Source organism: Saccostrea echinata, unplaced genomic scaffold, assembly GCF_033153115.1.
Source record: "Saccostrea echinata isolate AGI-Se365-2 ecotype Australia unplaced genomic scaffold, CSIRO_AGI_Sech_v1 ptg000019l, whole genome shotgun sequence".
In the NCBI taxonomy this organism is placed as follows: domain Eukaryota; kingdom Metazoa; phylum Mollusca; class Bivalvia; order Ostreida; family Ostreidae; genus Saccostrea; species Saccostrea echinata.
This window is the reverse complement of record NW_026889768.1, coordinates 1588621-1609362: the sequence shown is the minus strand read 5'-3', so window position 1 is coordinate 1609362 and position 20742 is coordinate 1588621. Positions and strand designations below refer to the sequence as shown.

Here is a 20742-nt window from a genome sequence, read left to right as displayed (position 1 = left end):
TGTCCTTTACAGCAGCTAATATTTTTGTAAGGAGTAAAGATAAGGGCTTGGTAGAGCATTTGCTGGACAATGTATCTTTCATTGTTTGTTAAGAGTTTTATGATCTTATGTTGTATTATTTTTTATCCAAATAGATGAACATATAATATTTCAATACAGAAATGCGTAGTAGTAATTCTTTATCCTTAAGAGAGAAAAATAATGACCTTGACCCGATCTTGCTACTATGATAAGATATAATATAATTTAATTGATATCATCATTTAGTAATATTGTCTTTTTGAATCCGAGAAAATTTTTGAATACAATAAATATAAGAAGAATCCATACTTAACTGAAAAGGTCTGATAAACATATCCATCAATATTTGACTAAGCATACATGTAGCTACTAAATTACAAATAAGGTCATGATGACCTTCTATATATAAAACACCTTCACACCCCAAGATGCATCAACTGGCAAGGTGTGATGTTTTTTGGCCTCATAATGTTTAAAATAGGAAAATAAAATACACCAACGTTATCAACTTTAGAAAGCATCAGCTGGCAGGTTGACATATCCATAAGCCGAACAGTGTTCAAGATATGTTTCTATAACAAATTGAAAATAGTTTTACAAATTACAAAAATTAACCTTGATGACCTATTTCCCCCCCTGCTTTATTAGAATGCCCACCTACAAATAAATTGCAATGTATATTTACCCTAGTCCACAAGAAAAAAAAGTTATCCCCGCCTTGCAGGAGATAAAGAGTCAGCATACCTTGTACTGGTCCCTTCTTATATATCTCTGTTTTAATTTCTTCTTCCTATCACAGAAAATGTAATTATAAGTTGAGTTCCTTTGGGTGTGAGTATAAAATGTGGAAAGAAGTAAAGAAATATATATTTGCTGCAACAAGGATGCATATAAAGTTTGATGGCTGTCAAACACCGGGTCCTTAAAATGCATGTTGGGAAATATTTGATATGGGTATACCCCATAATGATGCAAAAAGTGATCTTTGACCTCAGATGGCCAAGCATACAATCTCGACACTGTGTAGATACAGGTATATATGCAGGAAATTCATACTCACACTTTTCCCAACTCTGTACGGTGGTGTGACGTATAGGACAATTTTGGATGTGGAAGAGTTGGAATTCGGACATGTGTCCAAGTTGTCCAGACATTTGTTGGCAGAAGTGTTCGATTGAGTGACGTTATAAGGATAACATTCCTCAGTCATGATTCTAAAAAAAAGTTTGGCTGAAATAGAAAATACATCGAAAATATTATTGCAAGGAGAAGCAGGTTAGAGAAGTACCCTTTTCGTTTAATGAACCACCAAGCCTTTTCTGCAGACCCTCCTTCGCATCCTCTCTGTTTCCGCCTTGTGTCACATGACAGAAGATGCTGAGGCGAAAGCTGATTGGTCAGTAATCCTTTGGATTCAATCGCCAATCTGTCTGCCGCAACGTCTGAGAAGATAAATGCAAATTTCGCAAAACATAATTTTTCACAGAAAGATTGTAACACGACAGATGGCGCTCTGTGTAAAATTTACCTACTGTGGAGAACGCCCAGGAAGATGCGCAGTTTCTTTGATCACGAACCGGATGTATCCATGACTTCCACTTTTTCCTAGAGTCAAAGAAGGCCGGGAGATCATTCTGTACTTTATTCTGAAGCGAAGACATGTTTTGAGCTTTGCTTTCGGTTGCTATGCCAACATTTTCTTTGATTCCATCAATGAACGTTTTATTCCAGAAACGAGTGTAGTTTGCAGTTTTCCATCTGCAGTGAGCATTTATAATGCATGAAATGTAAACTTTGCAGTTTATAAAATCTCAAACATATACAGAGAACCACAGAAGTAAACAAAAGTTAATTTAACATGAAAACGTACACCTTTGAAAAAAACTGTTAAAGCTTTGTTTTGTCTTGTTAAGAGTTTCTCTCTCTCTCTCTCTCTCTCTCTCTTACCCTAAGTTTTGTGCTGTTTTGTTAAATCGTTCCAAGTCGATCAGACAGGAATTGTTTGAACACACCCAGTCGTAGCGAAATAACTGTACCCGTGAACACGTGCTAGAAGAAGAAAGAAAGACAGAAATACACTAATTGTAAGAAAACAACCTCTTCCATGTTTAGTGTATACTTCTTCTTTTTTTTTTTTTATAGATTTTGTCAGTTGGTTTTTCCAAATCCAGGAGTTAAAAGAAATTATCTGACACATTTAAAATCATATTCCTTGTATTAACATTTTGTTAATGAATTTGAAGAAAAAAATGATTCCCACATTCTATCTTTTAGAGTTCATATAAAAAAAATAAATAAGAACAACTAATGTCTTGGTTTTATTAAGTTATAACATCGAATTTCATCGAATAGTGATGATAGACAAAACATAAGCTAATGTTAATAGACATAGTTTTTCATTACAAAATCTCTGTCTCTCAGAAAGTGAATTTCATGAAGGATCGAGCACTTTGAAATAGATATCAAAATGCTTTTAGAATTGTGATAGTTTGCAATTGAGAATTGACGCTTGAAACAAAATTTGCATAAATTTTGATTTACAGAGAGACCACTAAATTGATTTTTTTTTTTCAAAGTTAGTCACTTTTGGTGAATTCTCATGGAAATTTTTGGATAGTTTTTATTTTGGGAAACAAAGAGTGCAATTAAATCTTTCTATGATTAGATGCATAATACTTGCTATACAATGTGTAATTTGAAGTGTGTAAATAGTGTGCAAACCTATTTAAATGCCAAAGTATACTGTACTTTAAATTTCATTTAAGAAATCAATTAAATGAAGAAATTCAAAGGAAGACAACCATATATATTATTTAGGATGGGCATGATGTAACCACAATGAATGTTAATGATGTGATCCACAAAAATGTCGAAAATCTTTTCTTAGATCAAAACCAAGCATTGGCAAACAGCATTTAAAGTAAGATTTAATGGTATTAATGAAATTTTTGCTTGTCAGCTTGCTTGTGAAATATTTCTATACATATTTATGTCGAGATTAATGAAAATTTTCACCCAAGAAAGATGGAACATTCTTCAACGAGATTTTTGACTTAAATCTCATTGTCAAAAATCACAAAATTATTACAATATACTTATTATATACACTCATATCATGAATAAATGATATCCATCATTTTGTTTCCAAAACAACACGCAAATAAAGTTTTGGGGTTTTAATATTTCCCTGTTTTTGTTTCATTCCATACATTCCTAAATAATTGTTTTGTTTACATATCTTTATGTTTTACTATTAATCATTTCGCAGCCAAAACAAAATATTTATGTATCAGTGCTGATTTTCGAATATGTTAATGACGTGTTAAAAGATAAATCCCCCATCTCGGTAGGGACAGTTATTATAAATTCCATAAACAGCTGATTGGCATCAAGCACTGCCATCTCTCTCCTCGGCTCCTTTTACTATAACAATACAGATTTATCACAACACGAATATTCTTTGAAGAAAACTATTTATCACAGTAACGGGAACCATAGATTGTATCTCCCCGTCTGTCTGTACAACAGACTGGACTTTTTATGATTGAACATCTGGCTTCCCATTCCGCCCTTGTCTATTTCTTCTATTAACTAGGGTCACTCCAGTACTTGTATATCCTGTAGTGCGAAATTGGTCAACCTTTCTGCAAACTGGCCTAGACTTTTACGCAGATAACTGTAATGCTTAGAGATTTTCTCATTTTCTTCAGCACAGTGAATGAAATTTTAAGTTTAGAAGTAAACATTCAGTGCAAAGGTGGAGCTGTAGGTTCTCGTAGTAACTGTCTCAGAGCGTAGAAATATTTTAAGTAATAATTTGGTGATTTATTTTAATTAAGACAGTTCGCATTTACACGATAACATATTTTAGTGCACCTAACAGTCGCTGATGATTATTGAACATTTTAGTGTTGATTGATAAAAATTTTAATGTTTACCCATCTCACGAAGTTCATTGTAAAACATTTACACATCTCACGATGTTCATTTTAAAACATTTTAGTGTTACCCGACAGATGATGTTCATTGTTAAACAGATGATATTCATTGTTAAATATTTTAGTGTTACCGACAGATGATGTTCATTGTTAAACAGATGATGTTCATTGTTAAACATTTTAGTGTTACCGACAGATGATGTTCATTGTTAAACATTTTAGTGTTACCCAACAGATATTGGTCATCTAAAACATAAACGAGACAGACCATGTTCATTGTTGATTTGTTGAACATTTTAGTCTTACCCGACAGTCGATATTCATTGTTGAACATTTTATTCTTACCCCACAGTCGATGGTCATTGTTGAATATGTAAGTGGTACCCAATAGGTGATGTTCATTGATGAACATTTTTAGTGTTACCCGACGGACGATGTTCATTATAGATAATTTTAGTTTTTCTAAACAGACGTGTTACCCGATAAGCGATGTTCATTGTTGAACATTTTAGTTTATCTAGACGGACGATGTTCATTGTTGAATATTTTAGTTTTTCTAGACAGACAACGTTCATTGTGAACATTTTAGTTTTTTCTAGACAGACGATGTTCATTGTTGAATATTTTAGTTTTTCTAGACAGACAAAGTTCATTGTGAACATTTTAATTTTTCTAGACAGACGATCTTCATTGTTGAACATTTTAGTTTTTCTAGACTGACGTGTTTCCCGATAAGCGATGTTCATTGTTGAACATATAGTTTTTCAAGACAGACGGTGGTCATTGTTGAATATGTAAGTGGTACCCAATAGGTGATGTTCAATGGTGAACATATATGTGTTATCCGATAAGTGATGTTAATGTTGAACATTAATCAATGTACCTCACAGATCTTGTCTTCAAGTATCAAATTATTCAAAAATACCCTTTTCACCTAGAAATAAATATAACATTTCAAATCATTAGTCCCCTACCGGTGAAACCGGAGGGGACTATAGGTTTTCTCTGAGTCTGTCCGTCCGTCTGTCTGTCCGTCTGTCTGTCCCTCTGTCTGTCTGTCAGTCTGTCCCACTTGGTTTTCCGCACTTTTTTCTTAAACGCTTGCAGATATTGAGCTGATTTTTGGTATGTGAGTGTATCTTGATGAGTTACAGATCAAGTTTGCATTTCGTTCCGCTTCATTGATTTTTGACGGAATTACGGCCTTTTCAATTTTTAAGGGTTTCCCGCAATTTTCTTCTAAACGCTTGTAGATGTTGAGCTGATTTTTGGTATGTGGCTTTACCTTGATTAGTTATAGATCAAGTTTGCATTTCGTCCCGCTTCATTAATTTTTGATGGAATTATGGCATTTTCAATTCTTAACGGGAATACTCTCAGAATGCTTGTTTTTATAGTTGCGCAAAATACTGAATTTAACTTGTGATTAATTTTCTGTACAAGTGCTGTAATACTTAAGGATTAAATTTGGTTGTAGTAAACAAATTTCAAATAATAATAATTTGATTAACTTTCATGTACCAACACAATATTCGGTATGGCACCAGGTTATCAGAATTGGGAGTAAATTGTGAGAAGACTGCCTAAATCTCTTTCGACAGCTTTCAAATAATGGTAGAATTGTTTACAAATTTACACAAAAATACAGGTCGGAGAAACATATGCTAAGACATATCCAGCTGTTGGAAGTATGACCAGCTATACACAGATGGGTCTGATTTAATTACTGTGCAACAGGCAACATTGGAGAACTGTTTGATATTTTCATAAATTCAAACAGACACGGATGGGTACTGAAAAAAAAATCGAGTGTACCGCATATTGACAAGACATCGTTGTGCTGATACATACATTAACAAAATTCAAGAAAATCTCAGAAATAGGGGAAAATACGCAACAATAAGATGCAACATTGAGCATTAGGAAAGAGCGATTCTAATATTCATAAATACATTTATTAAGAAATCAGTGAATAATACCTAATAATAAAGCAATGGTTTCATTCGAATGGTCCGTTAAGTTTCGCAATTGGTCATTTAACGTCCTCTAAAAATTAAACACTATGAATTGTAGTTTTCCATGCGACCTGTGCGTGAATCTAGATAGGTTTCACAATTATTGATAATTTTCTTTAAATTGTTTTCAATACATCAGTTTCAAATATGAAAAAAATAGATATAAAATCATTGCAATTCTGTCTTTTGAGTATCTTCTTATATCCTACCAAACATTGCAGTTATCCCTGATGACTTCGCTGGGTTTGTACTCCTTACCATTAAATACACATCCCGCTGAAACATTAAAAATTAAACTATTCAAGTTTAGTAGAAATTGCATACATTCACTTTTTTAGGTCAATACGTCATGATTTAGCTACCTGAACCATTCACCGAGCCCGGAGGGCGGGGTGAATATTGTAGTTCGAGGGTTGCTAAATCGCCGTGTTGACTGAAAAACAGCAATAATATACTAGTAATGCCCATCTTTCTTGTTTGTGTAGTGGGAGAAGGTTGGTTAAAATAAGCATAACCAGCTAAATTAATGTGGAATTTCTTGGTCTATTTTTGGTCCGATGTAGAAAATGTAAATGGTTTATTCACCTACAAGTCGGATGTAGGTGAAATAACTTAACATATAACTTTGGTATAATAAACAGAAGTTTGGTCCATTGTAGAAAAAAATGTAATGTTCACCTGGAAGGTCGGTGTAGGTGAACATACATGTAACTTTGAAGTTTCCAACATGTTTCTAATTGTATCGATTTGGAAGTTCTCGAACTATTTTTGGTCCAAGTAGATAACAAGTACATGCGTAAATGCATTTCACCTGGAAGATTATAACTTCGTCTTTTCCTTTCGCAGTTTGTAAGGCATCTTTTCCCATGCATCGAAATGTTTGGATAAAAATTCAGCGATAGGCTTGCCAAATTTTTTTCCTACTCAAATACTCGGTTGGCTTCTGCCGTTGCAACCATTGTATGTAACGTTTGTTGAGGTGTTGATCACCGCTGCACGTGCACTATCTAGTGAAAACGGCATCAAGAACTATGCATGCTAACTCTTGATTCCCGCCTATACATATTATACCCATTTAATTCAATATTGATTATATTTTGGTCATTGAAACTTAATTAAATGCAAAGAAGAGTTCATTAGTAATTGATTAATAATTGTAAAAGCAGTGTCAAAAAGTTAATTGTTCTTTTTTACAACTGTTTTCATAAGGGAGGGGGGTTAGAAAATTTTATACATTGAAACCAGGCTCTGTAGCATCACCGGATTTTCAAATATGCATGGGAATGGACAAATGACCCTTAAATCTTTCACTGTGTTTAACTTGTGTAAAATTCAACGTATAAAATTGATGAAGTGCATATTTTGTAAATTTGTAATCTCATAGGGACAGCCTTTCCCTATGGATGTAACGACAATGTCGATAGTGTTGGAAATCTTTCCAGTCCACAGTGTAACAATGTAAATGTGATGGGACTTTTTAACCATACACAGAGACGTAAGCGTAGTCATGGGCATCGGTCTTACAATAAACCTTTAATACACGATGTCTCTTTTGATTCATTACTACCTTACGTAAATCAACAGTTAGGTCTACATCATATTCGCACCAAACTTTACTCTGTCCCTTTGAAACTTTTAAATAGTCTTCTTGAAAAGGTCAAGGAAAGTGCATTTTTTTATTCCTCGACGCCAGAATATAGGCTCGGATCTGTAATTATGGATATTGCCAATCATAGGCTTTTTAAGCCCCCGCGTTTTACTGAAGAAAATGCAGCTAAAACAATCCTTTTTTTCCTCAAACTTCAATATGCCAACAAAGGAATTGACGCGGTTAATATAAGTAATATTCTTAATCACAAAAGGGTCCAGTCTTGTATTCCACCATATTTCAAGTTAAAGACTCCACCTTGTATTTCCTACAAATATACATCGACTATTGCTTCCAAACTTTTTAATTAAAAGAAAACTTTACAGGGCCTGGATATCGAATATCTGAAGCATAATCCTCCATCGTGTTCATGTTCCTATAACTATAGTCCTGCTGGACACGTTATTACTGGTGACGTAAATATAGTTAATAATGAGGACCTTAGATCACTAATTTTAAAAGGTCCTAAATTTAGGGAACCCAGATCCTTCAACTGGCGTCGGAATTTCATAAATATTATGGATTCTGTAGAGGACTACGCCAGGCGATGGACCAGACATGAAAAAGAAGACCTTGACACTTTGTCAGAATGGATTAAATGTATCAGATGTATGTTAAAATCGCGCATAAAAAGATTGAGAGGCAATATGAAAACCATCTATCCTTCTGTATTCAATAATCCAGAAGTGAAAAAAGAATTAGATAGATTACATGATCAGTACGTACTGGTCCTTGCTGACAAAGCAGGTAACAACATTGTCTTTGTTTGTAAGGCTCATTTTATTAAATGTATTTTGGAGGAACTTGGATTTAATTCTACAAGTGGTAATCCAACTTATACTCATAGTTCCCTTTCTAAGGATGAAATTCTTCAAAATCATATGTCAGTTTTGAATATTTTTAATATTCCAAACAACCAAAATGAATTTGAATTACCATATTTATATTTGATTCCGAAACTTCATAAAAATCCTTACAAACAAAGATACATAGCGGGTTCCAGTAAATGTTCAACTAAGCCTCTATGTTTACTCCTCACTAAGATATCAACAGTGGTGAAGGAGAAACTTCAAGAGTACTGTGCAACAATATATTCGAGAAGTGGTGTAAATCAGATGTGGATACTTAAAAATTCCAAGGAACTTTTGGAAAATTTGAAATCACAAGATTTTACCAAAATCAACAGCTTAAAAACTTACGACTTTTCAACTTTGTACACAACCATTCCCCACGATAAATTAAAGTCCAGGTTTTTTGATATCATTGACAGCTGCTTTTTCAATAAAAATGGAACTCGTAAATATACTTACCTTGTCATTGGTCATTTGCAAAATTATTTTGTTAAAAAACATTCTGATTGTTCACAGAAGTACTCTGAAGTTGACATTAAAAAGATGCTTGAGTTTCTGATTGACAATATCTATGTAGTTTTCGGAGACCAGGTCTTCCAACAATCTATTGGAATTCCCATGGGTACCAATTGCGCCCCGTTATTAGCAGACCTTTTTTTGTATTCATATGAAGCAGAATTTGTCCAAAATCTTGTACGTGAAAAGAAGAAAACACTTGTTGTGGCCTTCAACTCGACATTTAGATATATCGACGACGTATTGTCAATTAACAATGGTTATTTACATTCTTATGTCGATACGATATATCCTTGTGAACTTGAGATAAAAGATACCACAGAGTCTGACACATCTGTTTCATATTTGGATATTTTACTTGAAAAAGACGTTAATGGTAATCTAACAACCAAGCTTTATGATAAACGTGATGACTTTAACTTTTCAATCTTCAACTTCCCTTACTTATGCAGCAATATACCTTCATCACCTGCATACGGGGTTTATATCTCTCAGTTGATTCGATACGCAAGAGCATGCTCTACGTATGTACAATTTCTAAAACGAGGTAAATTACTGACAAATAAGTTGATGAAACAAGAATATCAGTTGTCTCGTTTAAAGTCATCATTTCGTAAGTTCTATGGTCGATACAATGACCTTGTCAGCAAATACAATTTATCATTGAGTCAAATGCTGATTGACGTTTTTCACACTAATTGTTAGGCCATTATTTACACACTGAATTGTCGACGGATTTTCCCGTTATTTCCCGATCATGACAAGGAGCACACGGCGAGTGTGACCGGTTGGCAGGGGATGCTCACTCCTCCATGGCACCTGATCCCACCTCTGATGTTTGGAGGTCCGTGTTTGCTCTGCTCCTATTTGTATTGATTAATGGACTTTTGAGCTTGAATACTATTCGTTATCTCCATATATTTCATTGAAATTGGTAATAACCATTTTTTCTGTTTTTTGTTTGAAAACATATGCCGCCCCCCCCCCCCCCCAAGTTGAAACAAAAAAAGACTTGTTTTGAATTTGTGGAATTCATATTCCACCTGTGAATATGATTTTTTTTTTGGAATTTTTGTTTCACGGGGGGGGGGGTGTTAAAATTTTTTTTCGTTTATTTCAATAGTGAAAAACCTCAGTTTTACCAAAATTATAGAATTGTCTCCTTGTTTTCCCAAATAAGTTATTTTTTATGAAAATTCACAAAAATATCTATATAAATATGAAAAAATCATTCAAATATGTTTAACTTTGAAAACTGACTTGAACAATACTATCGTTCGAAGTTCTTTAGTAAATACGTAGTGTTATGAACCGTTTGTGTTTGCATAGATTTTATAGGGACTTTAAATAGACTATATAATAAATATATTATTTTTGTGCCAAGTACCATAGCATCAAAATGAAAAAAAGAGGAGAAAAGCTTACTCATCCGATAAAAAAGTTGAGAATGCAGAATTGTATGTGATGAGGCGCCTCGACACACAAAGGGTAGCGAGATATTTTGTTTATATGAAATAAGGATCTGCACACCCTTGTAGTCATTACTACAGATTAGTGGCGGGGAAAGAAAGCAAGAATAATACAAACAAACCAGAGAAACAATCTCTCAGATAAAAATGAATTCCATCTGAATTTAGATGAAATAAAACTTAACAGAAAAAAAATCTTTTCGCGTAGAAATCGGGGAACGAGAATAAATACTTTATCATTTAATGAACAGTATTGTCTCATTTTTGATAGAAGAATTAAGACATAAGGGACTTACCTTTTGTGACTGGGGGTGCGATGCCCTGAGAGGTGCTAGCATAATCTGGACAACAGTCATTAGATGCTCTGTTACAGAACACGTCACAATAGCAAAGACTCCCGAGAATCTCCACCGTACAGTTGTCGTCTCTCCCGGAACAACACGGAGACGATTGCCGTGAAGAGCAAAATGATCCAGGGGCGAGGTCTGCCCCCCATTCTATGAACCTTCTGTACCTACCCCCCTTACTAAACGGAAGCACCAACAGAAACAGGAGCGGGAATTTCAGCTTCCTCATTCTGACGCTAGTTCCCGGGCGAGTTTCCCGCCAAAGTGTGATGTAAGTTAAGTATCTTTGTTTTTATCTGCCCTCCAATTCATTAGCTCTCGGCTTTTGTTAGATTTACATTTGATACTTTGGTGGGAATTCATTCAGTCCACAAAGCAAGCAATAAACCTAAGTATTTTATCTCGGGAACAAACAGACATAAGGATAAGGCGGTCGTTAATGTCATTCATAGGTCATTTTACACCTTTACAATTTTTGTGGCAGCGTCTGATAGACTTCACATTACCAGTACCAAGTATATTTAAAAGTTTTCAATTTCCTATCTTATACTTACTCAGATTAAATTACCAGCGGCTGACAATCTTTAAGACATACAAATTATAAGTAATATGCAGATCTTCCGATAGGAAACAGTTATACAAATACAAACAAATCTTCTGGAATCAGTTATGCTGAACGTGTCAATTTCTACAATCCCATGTTCTGAAATATTTCATATTAATACTAAATATTTTAGTTAAAATCTGAAATTAGATGACATTTGTTCGAACCAGTGACTTTAATATTAGTTAATCGCCTAATTCTTTATATCAAGATATTAATTTTGAAAACCTTGAGCTCAACATTCTACTCAAAAGTGCTGCTTACTTTTAATGTTTACTGTAAATAATTAATTCTGCATTAAGGATCTGAAAAGATTCAAAGGTATATTTCCAACCATTGGACAAAGCAGAACATTCTTTAAAAAATTGCAGTGAGTTACAAACATTTGTCCTTTCTGTGGTGTGAGATCTTTAAAATACGTATACTTCTGTATGGAATTTCTTGATTTAACATGAAAATAAAGTTGTTTAATTGTAATTTTGATATACTGTTTACGAAAACTGGTTTGTTTGTTTTTTTTTTTTTTTTTTTGTATGACTTGACTTGTAATGCATGATTACAATTAAGTGAGGAAATCTGGTAATACAAGGAGAAGGTATGTTTGTTTGTTGTTTTAAAACGTCGCTCTCGGAAATTTTTCGCTCATATGGAGATGCCGCCACTTGCCGGCCGAGGGCTGCAACTTTAGATCTATACTCGGCACTCAGGGTCATTGAGCAGTGAGGGAACTTTTTCGTGCCAGCACTTACCGCGACAGGGAACCTTGGTTTATACATGTACGGTCTCATCCGAAGGACCGATCTCCACGTCCCGCAGTGGGATTCGAACCCGCGATGTAAGGGTCAATTCCTTACACTGCAACTTTTGAGCAAACGTAAATATCTGCTGTCGACCTGTCACATCAATAAATATTCTGATCATAGCGTCACCCAGTATTAATAAAACTTTGGATGAAATATGGAGATAACGAACAGTATTCAAGCTCAAAGTCCATTAAAAGAATACAAATCGGAAGCAGAGCAAACACGGACCTCCAGAAACATCAGAAGTGGGATCAGGTGCCATGGAGGAGTGAGCATCCCCTGCAGACCAGTCACACCTGCCGTGTGCTCCTTGTCATGATCGGGAAAAAACGGAAAATCCGTCGAAAATTCAGTGTGTAAATAATGGCCTAACAATTAGTATGAAAAACGACAGTCAGCATATGACTTAATGATAGATTGTATTTGCTGACAAGGTCATTGTATCGACCATAGAACTTACGAAATGATAGCTTTAAACGAGACTGTTGATATTCTTGTCTAATCAACTTGTTTGTCAACAACTTAACTCGTTTTAGAAATTGTTCATACGTGGAGCATGCTCATGCGTTTCAAATCAACTGAGATATATACACACCATATATAGGTGATATACTGCATAAGTAAGGGAAAATGACGATTGAAAAGTTAAAGTCAAAGCTTTGTTGTTAGATTACCATTAATGTCTTTTTCTAGTAAAATATCCAAATATGAAACAGATTTGTCAGACTCTGTGGTATCTTTTATTTCAAACTCACTGGGATATATCGTGTCAACATATGAATGAAAATAACTATTGTTAATTGATAATACGTCGTCGATATATCTAAATGTCGAGTTGAAGGCCACAGCAAGAGATTTCTTTTTCTCATGTATAAGATTTTGAATAAATTCTGCTTCATATGAATACAAAAATAGGTCTGCTAACAACGGGGTGCAATTGGTACCAATTGGAATTCCAACAGATTGTTTGAAGACCTGGTCTCCAAAAAACAAATAGATATTGTCAATCAGAAATTCAAGCATCTTTTTAATTTCAACTTCAGAGTACTTGTGTGTACAATCAGAATGTTTTCTAACAAAATAATTTTGCAAATGACCAATGGCAAAGTAAGTAAATTTTCGAGTTCTATTTTTATTGAAAAAAAAAACAGCTGTCAATGATGTCAAAAAGCCTGGACTTTAATTTTTCGTGAGGAATGGTTGTATACAAAGTTGAAAAGTCGTAAGTTTTTATGTAATTGATTTCGTTAAAATACTGTGATTTCAAATTTTCCAAAAGTTCCTTGGAGTTTTTAAGTATCCACATCTGATTTACACCGCTTCTCGAATATATTGTTGCACAATACCCCTGAAGTTTCTCCTTCACTGCTGTTAATATTTTAGTGAGGAGTAAAGAAAGAGGCTTGGTAAAACATTTACTGGAACCCGCTATGTATCTTTGTAAGGATTTTTATGAAGTTTCGGAGTATAAACATGGTAATTCAAATTCATTTTGGTTGTTGAGAATATTTAAAATATTCAAAACTGACATATGACTTTGAAGAATTTCCTCCTCAGAAAAGGAGCTATGGGTATAAGTTGGAATGCCATTTGTAGAATTAATTCCCAGCTCTAAAATACAATTAAAATAATGAGCCTTACAAACAAAGACAATGTTGTTACCTGCTTTGTCAGCTGGGACCAGTACATACTGATCGTGTAATCTATCTAATTCTTTTTTAACTTCTGAATTATTGAACACAGAAGGATAGATGGTTTTCATATTGCCCCTCAATCGCTTAATGCGAGATTTTAACACACATTTGATACATTTAATCCACTTTGACAAAGTGTCAGGTCTTCTTTTAATGTCTGGCCCATCACCTGGCGTAATCTTCCACAGAATTCATAATATTTATGAAATTATGATTTCAGTTAAAAGATCAGGGTTCCCTAAATTTTGGCTCTTTTAAAATAAGTGATTTAAGGTCCTCATTATTAACTATATTTACGTCACCAGTAATAACGTGTCCAGCAGGACTATAGTTGTAGGTTGAAGAAATACATGAACACGATGGAGGATTATGTTTCAGATGCTCAATATCCAGGCCCTGTAAAGTTTTCCAGTAATTAAAAAGTTTGGGAGCAATAGTCGATGTATATTTATAGGAAATACAGGGTGTAGTCTTTAATTGGAAATATGGTGGAATACAAGACTGGACCCTTTTGTGATTACGAATATTAATTATATTAACCGCGTCAATTCCTTTGTTGGCATATTGAAGTTTAAGGGAAAAAACGGATAGTTTTAGCTGTATTTTCTTCCGTAAAACGTGTCGGTTTAAAAAGCCTTTGATTTGCAATATCTATAACCACAGATCCGAGCCTGTATTCTGGTGTCGAGGAATCCAAAAATGGACTTTCCTTGACTTTTACAAATAGACTATTCAAAAGTTTGATAGGTTTGTGCGAATGTTATGAAGGCCTAATTGTTTATTTACATAAGGTAGTAGTGAATCAAAGGAGACACCGTGTAGAATAGCTTTATTGTAAGACCAACGTTCATGACTACGCTTGCGTCTCTTTGTACTGGTAAAAAGTCCCGTCACATTCACATTGCTACACTGTGGGCTTGAAAGATTCCCAACACTATCGACATTGTCATTGCTACCATATGGAAAGGCTGTGTCTAGTTTTCTAATTCAGTATTCTTCTCGTTTTTTACAGAAAGGTGTACTCAGTGATGGGTTTTAAGTATGATGGTAAATCTTTTCTAGAATTCGAACTTTCATTGACAAAATAGAATGATCAGATAAATTAAAATACTTGTATTGAAGCTGTAAAAGCTGCCGTTGTTAATCTGAAATCTATATCCCGATATTCTTTTATTACGTGAACCCTTGGTTTCATCAACATAAATAAGCCCACAAAAGGCACATTCTATTCCGTAGACAACATTTTCAATTCAGATTTTCCTAAGTTTTGGTATAGAAGCTCTCTCCAGTAAGATTACTAGAAAACGAAGATCTAGTAATCAAAATGTCACGACTCCATATTAAATTGATACACAAAATTTTAGCTTGCAATATTTTCCTTCATATGCATGAGCACTGTTTTCAATAAAATACAAATACGTACTGATGAAAAGGGTAGAAAAGTTTTAGTCTTTTTAAAAGTTCATAACAAATTTGTAATTAACAATGTAGCACGTATTTTAGTTCTTATTGGTCGTAATGAAAGGTTTTTAGAGCTTCGCAGTTTATAAAGCGTTAACTGTTCAAACCCAATTTATACCATATAAATTGGGGAGGTATTAAATTCATTCCTTAAATAACATTCACGACGCATTTTCAAAGCTTACAATGCCGAATACAATGCAGAATATTTGGATTTTTGAAAAACAATCAGTTACAAATATAGAACTAGACCTTGAACCTGAAAAAAGAACTAGTGTTATGAATATGTTGACACAATTGTGGATAATTATACATATATTTGCAATATACAATTGCACTCTTTTAATCCAGAAAATGCTCATTGTACATGGACATGTCATGCCTTTAATGGTGGTGTGATCTTTTCGGATTTTCTGTTCTTTATTTTGTATGGTACAAGCATAATTATTTAAAATTAATACTTTCTAATTTGCATCAATTACTGTCAAGTCAATTCACAGATGTTTCGGGCGTTTAAATAAAGTGCATTTTTAAGCCATTAATTTGCCCACAGACATTTTTTGTTGTTGTTATTTTTTTTTTTAACTTAAAAAAAAAAACAAAAAAGTAAAACAAAGAAGTAAGAAAACACGAAACAAAAAATAAGAACCCTCTAACAGAGCACTCTAAAGAGCTCTAATTCTGTAAAATGCAATTAGGGTGATTAGGCAATACACTTCATTTTTTTTAACCGGTCACGGTAGCCAAGAAGTAGGGTGTTGGCTTCGAGATCGGGAGGCGGTAGCGTAGTAGTAGGGCGTTCACTTCGTGGTCGGGAGGCCCAGATTCGATTCTCGATCGCAGCGCTGCGTGAAACCAAAGACGAAAACATTGGTAGTGATTGTTTCTTTGCCAAACGCATCACAATAGAAGTGAAAGTCACAGGTCTTTCGGATAAGATCTTAAAAACCGAGGTCCCGTGTCGCAGTGGGCGTTGGCACGATAAAGAACCCTCATGCTCAATGGCCTTGAGTGCCAAGTATAGGTCTAATTTTGAAGCCCTTCACCGGCATACGGTGACGTCTCTATATGAGTGAAATATATGGAGATAACGAACAGTATTCAAGCTCAAAAGTCCATTAAACAATACAAAATAGGAGCAGAGCAAACACGGACCTCCAAAACATCAGAGGTGGGATCAGGTGCCATGGAGGAGTGAACATCCCCTGCCGACCGGTCACACCCGCCGTGTGCTCCTTGTCATGATCGGGAAATAACGGAAAAATCCGTCGACGATTCAGTGTGTAAATAATGGCCTAACAATAAGTATGAAAAACGTCAATCAGCATTTGACTCAATGATAAATTGTATTTGCTGAGAAGGTCATTGTATCGTCAATAGAACTTACGAAATGATGACTTTAAACGAGACTGCTGATATTCTTGTTTCATCAACTTGTTTGTCAATAATTTACCTCGTTTTAGAAATTGTACATACGTGATCATGCTCATGCGTATCGAATTAACTGAGAGATATAAACCCCGTATGCAGGTGATGAAGGTATATTGCTGCATAAGTAAGGGAAGTTGACGATGGAAAAGTTAAAGTCATCACGTTTATCATATAGCTTGGTTGTTAGATTACCATTAACGTCTTTTTCAAGTAAAATATCCAAATATGAAACAGATGTGTCAGACTCTGTGGTATCTTTTATCTCAAGATCACCGGGATATATCGTATCGACATAAGAATGTAAATAACCATTGTTAATTGACAATACGTCGTCGATATATCTAAATGTCGAGTTGAAGGCCACAACAAGTGTTTTTTCTTTTCATGTATAAGATTTTAGACAAATTCTGCTTCATATGAATACAAAAAAAGGTCTGCTAATAACGGGGCGCAATTGGTACCCATGGGAATTCCAATATATTGTTGGAAGACCTGGTCTCCAAAAACCACATAGAAATTGCCAATCAGAAACTCAAGCATCTTTGTAATTTCAACTTCAGAGTACTTCTGTGTACAATCAGAATTTTTAAGAAAATAATTTTGCAAATGACCAATTACAAGGTAAGTAAATTTACGAGTTCCATTTTTATTGAAAAAGCAGCTGTCAATGATATCAAAAAGCCTGGACTTTAATTTATCATGGGGTATGGTTGTGTATAAAGTTGAAAAGTCGTAAGTTTTTAAGCTGTTGATTTTGGTAAATTCTTGTGATTTCAAATTTTCCAAAAGTTCCTTAGAATTTTTAAGTATCCACATCTGATTTACACCACTTCTCGAATATATTGTTGCACAGTACTCTTGAAGTTTCTCCTTCACTACTGTTAATATCTTAGTGAGGAGTAAAGAAAGAGGCTTGGTTGAACATTTACTGGAACCCGCTATATATATCTTTGTTTGTAAGGATTTTTATGAAGTTTCGGAATCCAATATAGATATGGTAATTCAAATTCATTTTGGTTCTTTGGAATATCAAAAATATTCAAAACTGACATATGATTTTGAAGAATTTCTTCCTTAGAAAGGGAAGTATTAGTATAAGTTGGATTACCATTTGTAGAATCAAATCCAAGTTCCTCTAAAATACATTTAATATAATGAGCCTTACAAACAAAGACAATGTTGTTACCTGCTTTGTCAGCAGGGACCAGCACGTACTGATCATGTAATCTATCTAATTCTTTTTTCACTTCTGAATTATTGAACACAGAAGGATAGATGGTTTTCATATTGCCCCTCAATCGCTTAATGCGAGATTTTAACACACATTTGATACATTTAATCCATTCTGACAAAGTGTCAAGGTCTTCTTTTTCATGTCTGGCCCATCGCCTGGCGTAATCCTCTACAGAATCCATAATATTTATGAAATTTCGACGCCAGTTGAAGGATCTGGGTTCCCTAAATTTAGGACCTTTTAAAATTAGTGATCTAAGGTCCTCATTTTTTACTATATTTACGTCACCAGTAATAACATGTCGAGCAGGACTATGGTTATAGGTTGAAGAAGAACATGAACACGATAGAGGATTATGTTTCAGATATTCGATATCCAGGCCCTGTAAAGTTTTCTTGTAATTAAAAAGTTTGGGAGCAATAGTCGATGTATATTTGTAGGAAATACAAGGTGTAGTCTTTAACTTGAAATATGGTGGAATACAAGACTGGACCCTTTTGTGATTAAGAATATTACTTATATTAACTGCGTCAATTCTTTTGTTGGCATATTAAAGTTTAAGGAAAAAATTCAGTAAAACGTGGGGGTTTGAAAAGCCTTTGATTTGCAATATCCATAATAATAGATCCGAGCCTATATTCTGGTGTCGAGGAATCAAAAAGTGGACTTTCCTTGAACTTTTCATGATTTGAGTGAAAAATTCTCTAATGGGACGTAAAACAACATGTACAATCCATCAATCAATCTTTTTTTTCTTTTAAAGTTGTTAATTCTAACTTCAATTTAAAGTTGGTTTTAATTGGTGCAGTTTTTGTTATAAAGAGTATTTATGTATTGAAGTCCCGGAGGAGTTGGGATTGTTATTATTAACTGCTGTATTTGTGTGTGTGTGTGTATATATATATATATATATATATATATATATATATATATATATATATATATATATATATATATATATATATACGCAGAACAAGACCCATTGGTGTTTTCTGCAAGGTTTTGAAATGCACTAATCTTGCTAAACATCAAAGGTTTGCTTCTCAGGTTCATAAACTTAAAATCTCTAGGACCTTTTCTTCAAAGTAATTGAAAATTCAAGGCAATGAAGTCAGCAACTGCAGTATTTCAAAGCAGGCCCGTAGCAACCCTTCATAATGGTGTTAATTTCGTTAATCTTTATATGAATTTAGCGCCTTTCAGAATTGGTGTGCTTAATACGAGATGTATAATAAGAGCCGTTGTGACATGAAATGTCAAATATTGCGAGGGAAAAAATGACAAATTTATTTTAAACGTTCAATTGTAATATTTTTACAATAATTTATTCTTTTTAATGAAACTGAGCTAAAACGATATACACTTTTTTGTTCCTAGAGCATTGAAAATGCATAAACATGTAGTTAAGTTCCTACTGTGTATTCAAACGTGCAGTGAAAAGGTTTCGTGTGTGTTGTAGGGTATTGAATGTTGTAGGTCTAGGAATTACAGTTACTGATGTACATCTTTTTTTCAATGACTATATTAAGATTTCATTTATTTAGTTAAATATTGTTATAATTGTAATTATATGGATGTTATGTAGCGAATGATGAGTGAATGTGGAAGGAAAAAAAAGTCCTCTCATGGTGAATTGTGTATTTGTACTATAACTATGTAACTAAGTGAACCCAGAGCTCAACGCTGGCACTAAGGTTTACTTTGACATGTGATGGGACAATTAAAAAAAAAAGAAAAGAGTAATGCATATTTTCTTGACAAAGTAAAGAACAATGGAAGAGAATACAGTGAATGAAATTTATGAATGAAGCGTTACACGAAGAATTTATTTATATGCGACGACTGTATAAAATTACGCAATTTGAACACATTTGAATATCAGAAACTCTAAAACTTTCATTTGATTTATTATTTTAACGTATTTTTACTTACAGCTTCTCAGTTATACTTCTGTATATACATATGGATATATTCATTAATTAACACGTCATATTTGTCTTTTAACCAGCTAAAAAACAGATACTAACTAGTACTTTCCTAAAATACACAATACTTGAAAGCTTACTAAGTCGGTATTTTCATCAGGAACTTGACTCTTTCTTGACAAAGTAATAAATAAATTGAAATTATTCATTTAAAAGAATTAAACAGATATTTAAAAAATTACTCCTAAAAACTTATTAAATAATGAACAATAGCAACTGCATAAAGTCAAAATCTTCATTAATGAATTTCTGTCACTGATATAATAGTCTTTAGTTGAATGTTTGTAGCTTTCTGTCATTTATCTGTTATCACTGAAATGAAATAAAATTCTTATTAATCATTGTACACAAAGAAGCCATAGTTGACTGCATTGCCGCTACTTTCAGGGTTTACTCCGGTATAATCACCTGTTTTAGTTTAACTGACCTTTCAAAATTTTCATTTACATTCGTTTCCTTTAGTGCTAGAGCAAAAACGTTGATCATGTGTGATGAATGGAATTCCCATAAATTCACGTGATAAAAAAATGGTGTCAAGCTAAAAGCGAAGGTTTATTATATAAGCAAGAGAAGTACAGAAAGAAGCTCCAAGGTTGTGCCGTACTCAAATGTATACATTATTCGAACACCATAATGCTAATAATAATATACAATAGAGATAAAGTCATCATTTTATTATTTTTGAGATTGCAAACATATTATTTTTACTCGGTTTCCTCTCTTTT

General features: G+C 33.9%; 1 protein-coding gene across 1 annotated transcript; it reads right to left on the bottom strand.

Annotated features, from left to right (window-relative positions):
- Nucleotides 1-531: 531 nt before the first annotated feature.
- Nucleotides 532-11034, bottom strand: LOC133189632 (tubulointerstitial nephritis antigen-like). Its single transcript, XM_061325036.1, has 8 exons — nucleotides 10755-11034; nucleotides 6184-6250; nucleotides 1969-2070; nucleotides 1550-1779; nucleotides 1310-1463; nucleotides 1082-1235; nucleotides 766-811; nucleotides 532-593 (listed from the first exon to the last, which is right to left on the bottom strand). Exons 1-8 carry the CDS (start codon nucleotides 11032-11034, stop codon nucleotides 532-534), a joined length of 1095 nt encoding a protein of 364 aa, XP_061181020.1.
- Nucleotides 11035-20742: the final 9708 nt, after the last annotated feature.